Below are 13,523 nucleotides of genomic sequence, written 5' to 3' on the forward strand. Positions count from 1 at the left end.
TGACATCAACACCCTATATCAGGTGTGCATAATTATTAGGCATCTTCCTTTCCTTTGGCAAAATGGGTCAAAAGAAGGACTTGACAGGCTCCGAAAAGTCAAAAATAGTGAGATATCTTGCAGAGGGATGCAGCACTCTTAAAATTGCAAAGCTTCTGAAGCGTGATCATCGAACAAGCAAGCGTTTCATTCAAAATAGTCAACAGGGTCGCAAGAAGCGTGTGGAAAAACCAAGGCGCAAAATAACTGCCCATGAACTGAGAAAAGTCAAGCGTGCAGCTGCCACGATGCCACTTGCCACCAGTTTGGCCATATTTCAGAGCTGCAACATCACTGGAGTGCCCAAAAGCACAAGGTGTGCAATACTCAGAGACATGGCCAAGGTAAGAAAGGCTGAAAGACGACCACCACTGAACAAGACACACAAGCTGAAACGTCAAGACTGGGCCAATAAATATCTCAAGACTGATTTTTCTAAGGTTTTATGGACTGATGAAATGAGAGTGAGTCTTGATGGGCCAGATGGATGGGCCCGTGGCTGGATTGGTAAAGGGCAGAGAGCTCCAGTCCGACTCAGACGCCAGCAAGGTGGAGGTGGAGTACTGGTTTGGGCTGGTATCATCAAAGATGAGCTTCTGGGGCCTTTTCGGGTTGAGGATGGAGTCAAGCTCAACTCCCAGTCCTACTGCCAGTTCCTGGAAGACACCTTCTTCAAGCAGTGGTACAGGAAGAAGTCTGCATCCTTCAAGAAAAACATAATTTTCATGCAGGACAATGCTCCATCACACGCGTCCAAGTACTCCACAGCGTGGCTGGCAAGAAAGGGTATAAAAGAAGGAAATCTAATGACATGGCCTCCTTGTTCACCTGATCTGAACCCCATTGAGAACCTGTGGTCCATCATCAAATGTGAGATTTACAAGGAGGGAAAACAGTACACCTCTCTGAACAGTGTCTGGGAGGCTGTGGTTGCTGCTGCACGCAATGTTGATGGTGAACAGATCAAAACACTGACAGAATCCATGGATGGCAGGCTTTTGAGTATCCTTGCAAAGAAAGGTGGCTATATTGGTCACTGATTTGTTTTTGTTTTGTTTTTGAATGTCAGAAATGTATATTTGTGAATGTTGAGATGTTATATTGGTTTCACTGGTAATAATAAATAATTGAAATGGGTATATATTTTTTTTTTGTTAAGTTGCCTAATAATTATGCACAGTAATAGTCACCTGCACACACAGATATCCCCCTAACATAGCTAAAACTAAAAACAAACTAAAAACTACTTCCAAAAATATTCAGCTTTGATATTAATGAGTTTTTTGGGTTCATTGAGAACATGGTTGTTGTTCAATAATAAAATTAATCCTCAAAAATACAACTTGCCTAATAATTCTGCACTCCCTGTATAAAGTGTTTGCACGCAGGCAGCGTTGTCCATGCGAGGTACACAAAGATGTTTGCATTCAGTGGGCATGTTCCTGATCGGCACAGAAAGGATGTACCCATGACTCACACATTGATGGGACTTTCTCAGGAGGCTCAAAAATGTTTGCAGACAGTGATATTTCTGGAAGGAAGATGTGCCCTTTGAGGCAGTCAGAAGTGTTTGGTCACAGGAGGCAAGTTTATGTGGAGCACACCTCGTATTTGCAATCAGAGGGGGTGTATCTGTGATGCATACCAGTATGCACCAATGCGCTTGTCTCTGGACGTTTGCATGTGATGCATTTCAGCAAAATAATGTTTTCTTCGATTAAAAGGGCACACAAGTATAACAGAAGCTTGGACTTTTAGAATATTTGAAAGTAAAGAGAAGGCACAGGTTGCCTGAGAGCAATTTCCAGTAACGCTATTATTACTCTCCTGTCCAAAGTGTCAAGCATTCTTGTATTGTCTTTGGGTTTTGGGGGTCTTGTATTGTCACTCCTGCTCGAGGTACCATGCATATTTAGATAGAAGGTCTGCTCAGGCAAACAGGGTTGTATGGAGTGAATCGCTCCGCTTGTTGAAGTGAAACATGGTCATGGTAGCATCCATTAAGATCAGAAACATCTTCGCACCAAACTTCCTGGAGGAAAGGGCCAGAACTAAGATGACCTTCAGTCCATGGTACTGTGAGGACCACATGCCTCACACCTGGGGTAGCATCATATTTTGAGAAGGTCTGTTTCAGGAGGGGAACTTGTGGGAGTGGCTGGTAGAAAGGGATTCTGGGCATGAGATTTGACTCTTTCTCCCACCAGTAAAAATCGTGTATGACCAGTGGGGAGATTGGCACTAGATGGGAGTGATTGTTTACTCCCAGCAGTGAGCCAGGTGTAACTGGTTCTTTCATATGGTGCCAAGCCCATGGCAGCTATAGGACACAGGAAGCCAGTGTGCCTGAGGCTGCATGAAGTCACCATCATGGGGTTGTCTCTGGAATTCTGAAGTGGAGTACTGTATCATGTAGCCCTTGACATTCACTCCTGAAGAGGACATTTCTGGTCCAATGTTGTATCATTAGATACCTCTATGTCTTGTATTCTCTGTGATGGAACAAAGGAGAATTTCACCTGGTTGACCTGCAAGGCTATTCGGAAGAGCAGGGATATCAAGGGCTTCACAGGAGCAATGATACATTGCCTTATCTTCAATCAGTCAGTCACTCACGCAAGTAAATATAGACATGTATGCCACACAGTTCAAGATCAGGCCAAAGAGGGCTACTTTGTAGTCACAGCAAGCCCCATCTAACACAAACCAGAACTATTTCTTTAGTGCGTCCTAGTGAAAGACATAGAAATGGGCATATTGATGGTTTCTGTACCAAGGACACGATCTGGGCCAGGGCTACTATCTTGAATAGGTGTAGGTCTCTTCTGATACAAAGAGATCCACACAGAAGTGCCCAAAGAGAAGATAACAGAGAGTAGTGCCTGGCTCAGACATTTCTCCAGAAGGAATGTAGGAAAAAATGGAATGCCAATAGTGTGGATGACTAACTATATGAACCACCACAGTCACAGTCGAAATTATGAAAATCTTCCATAATGTATGAAGGAGCTTACATATCCTGTCATCTACTGAACCAGCATATGAGGCATCTAGACTTGGAACCAGGGGTGGCAGTGCACTGCTGGTAGAGGGTTTTCACTAATTACAAAAATAATGCCTAATCCAGATATGTTTAAGTCGGCAGGGATAGACTACGGCCGGCTTGCACTGACATCCATTCATAAATGCTGAAAGAAATAAGCAGCAAGAAATAATTTTAATTAGCACGTCAACACTGCCAAGGAGACAACACAGAGTCCTTGGCTTCCGGCTGAGGGACGAGGATAAAAATACCCTGTTCAAGATCTTTGAATCTGGTTTTCTCCTGTGGTTATTTGGCAGGAACACCTGTTACAGAAGACAGAAAAAGAGAGCACCATAGTGGAGTTGTATGAGCAGACCTCGAGTGAAACACTGAAGACTTGGGCACTACTACAAATGGTTCGGGGGGATTAGGCATTGCACTAGTGTTGCTCTAATTAACTTGAGAAAACAACTTTTTGATAAATCGAGAACTTTTCCAGGGCCTCCAGTGACAGTCGGTACAATGTGCAGTTATTTAGTTCTTCACTGACGCAATAATGCCTCTGCACCAACCTGTCACTTGAACATTTCATCATGTTCACATTAGGCATTACCATCAACACATAGCATTAATTCCCAATTCTGTTAAGTGAACTCTATCCGGTGCTCCGTAGGGAGGTTATCTCTGTGTACTACAAGCTCGGCTCCCCTTTTAAGAGTGCAGCAAGCTTGTGGTTAAGGTGCTGGTCTGCCTTATGGAAAAGGAAGGCCAGCTGATAACCAACTTACCTACGGTTGCCAGTATGCTTGCACTCGTGATCCATATGATTCAATGCCAAGGAGGCCACCAAAGATGACGGGGAATGCGGATGCAAGCCAACATGCATTGAAACATCTGGGAGGGGAGGGGGGTGGGAGGCCAGAAATGTTCGGTCCGCTGAGAGATTATGGTGAGTGATCTGGGTTTGCTGCACACCTTTCAGGCAATCCTTAAAACACTCACTGCCTTGGGATCCATGACTTCTATACACACCAACAAGGGTGGACCCGAGCAAGATCCCTTTTCTCAGAAGAATGGAGGGTTTGAGGGAGAGTAATGGGTTTGAGGAATTAGGAGGTTTTAGGACAAGGGTGGGGTGGTAGGCAGTTTGCATGCACAGATAATAGGCTTTCATTTCCTCCCCTGCCCACATCACAGAGTTGACTGTTCCCCACCACGATTGATGGACGCTGCAAGCCTCTACACTTGTCGGCAGTGGGGGAATGGGGCACTTACCTTTCTCGCAGTATGGCCGCCCCTCCTCCATGTAAAATGCTCGATTCCGGATAGGAATTTTGCATGCAGCGCACGTGAAGCACTGCACGTGCCATGCCATCTTCAGGGCGTGCATGATCTCCTACACAGCAGAGAGAGTATCGGGGTGAGTACAGAGCATGAATATGTGCGGTAGCATAAAAAAGTGAGCCAATGCATATATACACCATACACAAAAAGCCGCACGAGCCAGGCCGTCTTAAGGATAGGGCACGTAGACAGGGGAAGGTGGGAAGTCAAAGGAAGTAGCTTGCCTGGACATGAACGGACTCCTGCACACACACATGCGTTATCCACAACGGTGTCAGGCCGTCTTCGGTGCAGTATGAAGTACAGCAAAGACTGGTCGGTGAAAACATAACGCACAACCGAGCAAACTATCACGACAGGACCTGCAGACAACTATCAGCGTGGTCATTTTTTCACCTAAATGCGCTCACAGCACCCAATCACAGTCGCAACACAACTCAGACCTGTGGGTTTTGATGACGTAACAGAGCTCTCGCGCACTCACCCCTGTGATTTTCTTCTTGCACTTAGCACAGTTTGGGGCGAATCTCATGTCGTAACACTTGGGGCAGAATATGGAGCCATTCTCTTCAAAGAATCCCCCCTCCTCCAGAACCTTCCGACACTGAGAGCAGGTGAACTCCTCCGGGTGATAGTACTGCCCCAGCGCCACCAGGTAACGGCCCCTGTGGGGGAGAGAGACACGGGTAATGTTTCCCAAATACGCGTATTCGTGTTTCCTAAACCTCTGAATGTAGCATAGCATCTGTGGAAAACAGAAGTCCCCGACTAAGTGCAAGAAGGCTGCCCCATCTCACCAAAGACTCCGCATTTCACTGATTTTTGCACAAATACACAAGGGCCACAATGTATTTCCTTGCCTGTATTTGGTTTTAGAATTGTAAAATTGTGACCCACGTTCGAGAGTACAGTTCGGGCTGACTAGCAGACCAGAGCTGCACACACTGACAGCACTGGGTGTTAAAAATACAAATAAGACTTCCTTAAGAAGCTTCAATAGCCGCCCATTTTGTACTTGCCTTAGGAAAACCCTGCGATGTTTCCGGGTGAGTGTACTGTTTAATTGTAAGGGACTAGGAAGGCTACTAAAAGCATCCAGACATGAAGCGAGAGTGTACATTTATTAATTAAACTAATAAGGAATTATAATAATAAAACATAATTTTTATGGCTAAAAGAAAGTATGAAAAATGGCAATTAAATCATAAAAATAAACATTAATAAATATATATGAAAATATGGAAATAAATTTAAAACCTGGAGCTCGCCCCATCAAGTACATCCAAAAGAGAAGGTCAATAGATGTATCTTGCATGGGATTTCTGGGGCTTTCTGGATTCGGCAGAGATTTTCAGGCACCACTGAACCATCATAGTGTGAATTGGCCCACTATTTCCTTCTATCTCCCTGAAGAAATATAGGCACCCAACTACAGTTACCCGAACACTGTCTCTAGCCAGACACCGCCAATCAAAGGGCCCCAGGACATAGCCCCTCCCCCTTCCAAAGCCACCAACTAGGGGCATCAACAGCACTTGTTGCTTGAGATCCTGTTTATTGGACTCTGCCTTTTCGGAGCGCCAACTATTATTCTGGACTTGGACTATTTTAATTATTGACACCTTTTAATAGTACCATGAAACCGAGTGATACCTAGGAAACAGACTTGAGATAAGAGTCCCTACACACGTATCCTTTGCTGGTCTTTTAGACTCTTGAACTGGAGTTTAGCTTCTGCTAAGAATCAGAATCTCTAATACTTCCAGAGATGACCAAGTCGTCAGAGCAAAGTCGCCCAGAATAACATTGGCTTTAGGAACAATGGGAACAGGAATCTAGTGCCCGGTGCTACGAAGCTACAAAAATGTTTGAGGTTGTATTTCAACCCTAGAAGGTGGAACTAAATTCTGGATATCATTGGAGTTCTGAGTTTTATTTTATATCTTAAAGATTTAACTGTTCTGTTTACCAGCCAGTTAAATTATTTTATTTTCATTCAGGATAATGCTGACTGGATATGGATGTTATTGAGTGTTACTTGATGCATCAAACTGAATGTGAGATTCAAAACCTATCCACATCCAGCCCTAAGCCTTAATTGCTTGACCTTGCTACCGTGTGAGATTCAGGAGCCTAAAAAAAACACCTTGGCTGTCCAAATAAAATACCTCGTACTGTGGCTCCGGGACATCAGTGTTAAATGACAGTGCCCACACAGGATACTGGCCAGGACTCTAAGAAAGGGTCTCACAAATTAATTTTCCAATTGTATTTTAGTTTTAGTTTTTTGCTATCTTTACATCATCTATTTGAGTGCCTTATTTGTAATATTTTGTTAAGTGAGAAGTTGGAACAAGTTTTACCGACCAAGTGACTATATTAAATGGTTGTTTGATTTGCCCTTTTTTTGTTATAAATTTGCAAGCCAGGTTTATAGTTAACATCCAAGCCACAGTTCATGCCTGGTTACTGAATGATGCCATTAAGGGTTACCACTCTATAAAGGGATATTTAATGTCCCCTACAATAAATGGTACAAGCAATGTATGAAGTCCTTCCTTCCTTTTCATTTCATATCTCTATTCCAAAATATGGTCATATTACTTGCGATTCCACCCTTATTGTCGTTAACATGATATCAACATTACTACAATCCTCTAAAGGCACTAATGCTGCCAAACTCACACACTGTGAGTGACATGTACCCCACAAATGCTGCCTGCATGTCCATCACTCACCGAATGATCTTGTTGCACTGGTAGCAGATAGGGGTCCTTGCGCCGCTCTCGGGAGGCTGCTGAGCCGCCTGCACAATGGAGTTGCGGTTCTGCATGGGTGTTGGCGTGGCGGGCTGGCTGTGCTTTGTTAGGACAGTGGTGGTCTTGTCTGGAGCATAACGCTCAGCAAACGTGGGATCTATAGCCCAGGGAGGTCTGACAGCAGGCCCCGTTGGCGGAGGTCTCTGTGCAGGTGGTGCTGGAAGAAAGAAGAACATAAATATAAGACTCTGATTGCAACCCTACAAAGTGCCATTTTGTGCAATTTTTCCATCCACATTGAGCAGCAGGGTCATGCGCATAAACCTAGAATTTAAACTCATTCTGCAGTCATACGACAAGAGCCCATGGCCTCGCTCACGTTCAGCATGCATGGGGGAATATCATCAGCAACACCCACATAGCAAGACATATCATAATGTCTGTGAGATAACTGACTGGTAGGGAAATTGCTGCTTGGTTGAACATACACAAAGGAGTGACAGTCACTGCACTACTGGTAGATGCATACAAGGTTGATATGGCCTGGTAGTAGTGCTCTGATGACTACGATAGGTGAAGTTTTTGATACGCTTTCAGTTTGCTAGGAAATAAGAGATGTTGTCGCCACTACTCACGAAAAACAAATGCGAATCGTTACACTGTGATCAGGTTGTTGCGATGTCTAATCCTGGCAGAACTCTCTTGGGGAGTCAGAAAGACAATTTGTTGGTGACTGTGCTGTGGTGCCACACCTGTATGATTGCTCAAGACAGGCATGAGGAAGAAGGAACTCGGTTCTGACTTTCAAGAATCATTTGCACATCTCTTAAATACCTTTCAGTTAACTGAATGGTAGAGGTGTGACACGTGTTGATCTGCTTAAGTGACCTGCAGACGGTTGGTGTGTAAATGGGTTGCAGCGTAACACAATCCGCCTATGTTTGGGCGGGGGGTGTTGTGTTGCAAGCCTGGGAAGACCATATTCTGCGCATGTGCTGAGATTCTTTTCTTTACAGCCCCGACTAATCTGCCATCAAGAGTGCAGGCGGCTCCTGCACAAAGTGTTCCTGGCCTCAGAGCCAGCTGACTGCAGCTGCTTTAGAAAGGCTGGCCGGCTGTCGCGCAAGGCTCGTTGAGAAGAGATGGCCGATGGATTTAAGAGTGTCCCACTGCGGACATCACTGCACCATTCAGCACTGGTGTGGAGCAGCCATTTGGGCGGGTTTAATGCTGACCTTGCAGGTAATAAAAACAACTGTCACAGACTCAACTCCACCTGGCACCGGGAATGTGTTGATGAACATTTCTTCACAGAGAGTGCAATGTCCTAATGCAAAATTAGTTTTGCTTTTAAACTGTTTTTTTCTTACCATAATTCCCACCAATCACCTCAGAGTTTTCTTGACACTTCTTCTTCTTCTGGCATCAAGATGGTAGTGCTACCCTCTCATACTCTCCGTGCTGCAGGTTTCTTTAACACAGGGTTGCTCACCGTGGCCTTTCATAGTCACCCACAATATCATCCTCGGAGGTCCATGCAGTGAACTACAATACTGCCCTCCATGGGTGGACTCTCACAGCAATACACCATGAAGTCCTCAGTGGCTTTAGAGGGGAATCCGAGGCTTCATTAGCAGTGGCCTCTCAGTGTGACCCAGAATATCATTCTATAGAATAATTGTTCAGTTGTGTAACTGTAACTTGCTTCAGCCATGTTTTCCTGCTTAGGCTAACAAGTGCTTACATGAAATGCCCTTATTCCATGTTTTGAGGCGTCTCTTTCACACCTTGGCTCCCGAGACAAGAAAGTATTGATTAGTTTGCTCAGCTAAAATGTTTACATTCTTTTTACAAACTGAAAGTCATCATCTTCCTTTCTCGTAATCTCAGTGTTGGAGCACCTGTATGCTCCCTTTGATTAATTGTACCACATATCCCTCTGCAGAACCTCTTATGAAACGCTATAAATGCCTGTCTTGCCTTTACACAATGAGCATGGCCCATCCCAGCTCCCTATGTGAAGCCCTAGCCAGCTGGACTTGGGATTCGTAGCCTGTTAATTTTTCTTATGAGCAGATTTTCTTTTGACAGTCCTCAGTGATCTCTAACACTAAACCAATATACCTTTCTCAGTGGACTCAAAAAACGATCATAATGTTGCCCTCTATGACCTCTCACGGTAACCCAAATACACACTGCCAGTGGTCTCAGATTTTAAACCTTGTGTGTTCTCTGACAGAAACCTATAACAAGATGCTCGGTGGTGGCTGATGGGCAAAAGTAATATCATCCTTTGTATTTTCGGACTGTGAACCACAACATCTTCTTCAGTGGTCTCAGCCAGTGAACTGAGATAGCTCCTTTTTTGTGGAGTCCTGACAATGGATCAGTGTTGCCTTTGTAGATCTCTTCTCATAGTCCACAATTAGGTCCAAACTGTTGTTTGATCATGGATGGGGATATCCTTTATTAGCGGACACTAAAAAAGATTGGCTGCTCCCAGTGATGTCCTTGGTGACTTCATGTCCGGTCACCGCTGTCTGGGTCACTGCTGTCTGGGTCACCGCTGTCTGGGTCACCGCTGTCTGGGTCACCGCTGTCTGGGTCACTGCTGTCTGGGTCACCGCTGTCACTGCTGTCTGGGTCACCAATGTCTGGGTCACCGCTGTCTGGGTCACCGCTGTCACTGCTGTCTGGGTCACCGCTGTCTGGGTCACTGCTGTCTGGGTCACTGCTGTCTGGGTCACTGGAGTCAACTTAAGGGTTCGGCTGTGTCCAGATGACAAAAAAAATGAAATCATGTCTGAAGCAGCAGTACCTACTCTTCTCTGGTGTATTAGTTGGGCTGATATAACTAACCAGAGAATCTGCTTTTTTCAATTAGACATGGCTCTTCAATCCAACAGGAGCATCTTCCTGCTGCTGCTGGTGGTCACTTTTTGCAAGCAACCTGCCCCCCAGTGGCGGTTTCTTCATAGGAGTTAGAGGGTTTTGAGTCCCTGCCTGCCAGCAATTATCTCTCACACATTATGCTGGCAGACAGAAGATGTACTGCTCCGAGGCGTGGGTCATTCCAATGACCAGCTGGGACTGTGTATAAAAACTGCGCTTGTCAGGTTGGCCGGTATTTTGCTAATAGCCAGCCTGACATGCGCAGTTAGGACTTTCCCAGTCATCACTGTCAGGGAGATGGGGAAACAAACAAACAGCCCCATTGGTCTCCGATGGAGCTTTGTGTTCATCTGACCCATCCAATTCTTGTAGTGCTCATATTCTGTTTTCTATTATAGACAGAATGAGAGCACTGCTTTCATTGGTTGAGGTGCGTGGTGCTAGCTTTCCCATGTCCAGCTCTTCAGTGCAGCAGAAAGCGGATGTGGAAAGAAGATAAAGTAAGTTCATTATTTATTATTTCAGTCCCCTGTAATGTAAATGTAACTAGTGCTCATGTAAAGCACTGGTGTCTCTCAAATATGGTGAGGCATTCATAGGATCCATTTTTGTTGTCACAGGCATTAGAAGCATCCTGCGGCTGCAACAAATATTTATTGTATTACATTGCACAAACTCGAATTTGTGCTATGTATATACAATAAACATTCGTAGCAGCCGCAGGATGCTTCTAATGCCTGACAACAAAAATGGATCCTATGAATGCCTCACCATTTTTGAAGGACAGCAGCCACCACTGCTGCCCATTGTTTTTAATGAGACCACCTTGGGCTGGTTTAGTTGCAAATTGTATTTGACTATATCTGGTGGCTTTGTTTTCAGAGTGCAACAGAGGAAATGGCAACAATATAGGAAACAGCGAAGCAGTGGTTTTTGCTCAGGCAGTGAAAACCTACTCCAAACACAAAGGGAAAAGCCCGCCTCCCCATCAAGATAAATAGGTTTGTGGCGGTGGACAGAGAGCGTGCAAGTCTGGTATGGGATGTTGATGATGGACATCACCAGCCCAGCAAAACCTAGACTCCTATTTTGAACAGCATACACTCCTGGAGTCCACTGTACCCCAGCACCCACCAGCCCATTCATAACTCACACAGAACCAAGTATACGAAAAGCCTTCTTCATACATGTCCCAGAGGCGAAGCAGTTCATCAGTGATGGGGACTGCACAAAGCATTAACAGGTAGAGAGTCAGAAGACAGTCTTCTCACAGGGGTACAGGTAAAAAAGCATTGGGCCCTTACTAGAATCACGCAGCCAAACGTGCAAGTCACGAATCAGCCTTGGTTAAGAGGCATTTTCCACTGTCACTGAAAATGGATCCTATCTCTGATATTGACAGAAATGCAAAATAAGAGAAGCATTTCCACTGGCCTCACAAAGTTGTCAAGCTCACAGGGGAAGAAGCACAGGACTGTCCAGATACATACCGCAGCATGGTAGTGCAACTTCATAAAGTCATGAAAAGGACGTTCGCCCCAACGGCTAGAGTACAAGCTTGCCTTTCGTGGTCCCTGATGGAGGACCACAATATCATCCTCAGATATCTCCAGCAGTGACCCAGAATATTGTCCTTGCTGTTGCTAGTCTCTCGCAGTGTCATTAGTTGTCTAAAGAAGACTTGCATATGGACTTCAGTGGTCTCTCACTGCGAACCTCGATATTGTGTGGTGTTTTCTTAACAGTCATGGATGTTGTGATGCATTGTTACCTCCAAGGTACCACTACCACACCTGCTCCACTAAACTACTACATTATAAGACATGACAATCTCACCTCTGCTCATGCACTTTAACTCACACTGACCTGCACAGAGGCAGAGTTTCACACTTACCGTGGCCCATATCAGGAACATCGGCTGGTCCTGTTCGCATATCCTGACTAAGAGAAAACAACTGTCACTTTAACAAGGCAAACAGAGGCAGTAAGGAGCTAAGCGATATGTAAGAGATTAAGGGTCAGTTAGTGCATGTGTTGGAGATAAAGAGACATGAAGTGCATGTGTATGGCACACAGCAAGACCGGAAGTGCGTGTGCATGAAGAGACAGGAAGTACACGAGGAGAAGGTGATGCCAGAAGTGTATGTGGGGTGACAGGAAGCGAGACTAGAAGTGCAAGTGGAGAAGACAGAGCTTCAGAAGTATCTACGTTATCATTACAAAAAAGCATGTGAGGAGGTCAGGAAGTGCTTCAATCGGAGATAGGGAAACAGGAAGTGAATGTGTGGGGAAAGAGATGGGCAATGAAAGGCAGGAAGGGTGTGTGTGACGGGAGCAATAGAGGGACAGCACCGATATGAGAGGTACATACGTAAGGATTGATTTTATAGGAGATAGAAGTGAATGTTTACAAGAACAGGCGTAAATTTGGTTAAAAAATAGAGACAGGAAGCTCAAATGTAGGGCATAACAGAGACAGAAATTCAAGTTTTATTATTTCGTATTATTAGAAGATAAGAGAAACGACGTGTGTTTGGAACACAGATCAATAGAAATTTCATGTGCCAGAGGGCAAGAGAGATAAAAAAAATGCCCGTGCCGAGAGTGGAAGGGTGGGCAGTGATATTGGCAGAAACGTGCAGCATATGTTGCTCACAGAGAGACAGGAATGCAACGTGTAGGCGGGACGTGCTGGTGCGGCAGGGACAGGGATGGCACTTGGTTTGGTTTAACTAGCACTTTGGATATGGAGTGATCTATCTGGACCAGAGATAACCCCTACTGAAAAGGAGTCATGTTGTGTTCAGAGCCAAATAACTGTTTGGGCCCGTAACAACACCTTATTTGACATAATGCTCTTTTAACCGTCTTCAATTTTATGTTTTATTTTTGTGATGTATGATTATTGATTATGTGTTTTATTTGTATGTATTTAATTATTGAATTAAGTACCTCAAAATATTTTCCTCCCATTTACTTGTTAAGGCCTTCCACGTAGGTGAGAATCTCTTGGATTTTTTCTATAGATGTTCTTTTTATTCGGATAATATCTAATATTTAAGTTAGTGATCTGTCTTTTCCAATAGAGACCTGGTATGTCATAGGCTGACAGTGACCATCTCCAGAGCAGCGTACTCATAGGCTGAAGAAGTCAGCAATTCAGATTATATCAGTGTAGCTCATTGACTCATCTCAGCAAATATCATCTGCGCAGGGGATACAACACTGACCATTCCCAGCCCCCGCCCTATTATGATTGTAGCTACCAGACTATGCCTTCCCACTGTACAAAACCCACCACCCTTTTTCATTACCCGTACTCCAACACATCACACCTCCCAGGCATACTTCACTTTCCGGACTATGCCACTCCTCTACTGTACAACACCTGTCCACTATACTACAGTATGCCACCCTCCCTGCTATTCCGCTACTTTCTCAAAAAGAGACATCCTCCCCACTGA

General features: G+C 44.7%; 1 protein-coding gene across 1 annotated transcript in view; it reads right to left on the reverse strand.

The window, feature by feature from the left end:
* PDLIM7 (PDZ and LIM domain 7) overlaps positions 1 to 13,523 on the reverse strand; it is a 111,628-nt gene that overhangs the window by 5,592 nt on the left and 92,513 nt on the right. The window contains exons 10-14 of the mRNA XM_069201692.1: positions 12,748 to 12,776; positions 8,252 to 8,263; positions 7,147 to 7,384; positions 4,893 to 5,073; positions 4,340 to 4,460 (exon numbers count right to left, since the gene is read on the reverse strand). Of these exons, the coding sequence (XP_069057793.1) occupies positions 4,340 to 4,460; positions 4,893 to 5,073; positions 7,147 to 7,384; positions 8,252 to 8,263; positions 12,748 to 12,776 (581 nt within the window). The remainder of the gene's footprint in view (positions 1 to 4,339; positions 4,461 to 4,892; positions 5,074 to 7,146; positions 7,385 to 8,251; positions 8,264 to 12,747; positions 12,777 to 13,523) is intronic.

Source organism: Pleurodeles waltl, chromosome 7 (assembly GCF_031143425.1).
Source record: "Pleurodeles waltl isolate 20211129_DDA chromosome 7, aPleWal1.hap1.20221129, whole genome shotgun sequence".
In the NCBI taxonomy this organism is placed as follows: domain Eukaryota; kingdom Metazoa; phylum Chordata; class Amphibia; order Caudata; family Salamandridae; genus Pleurodeles; species Pleurodeles waltl.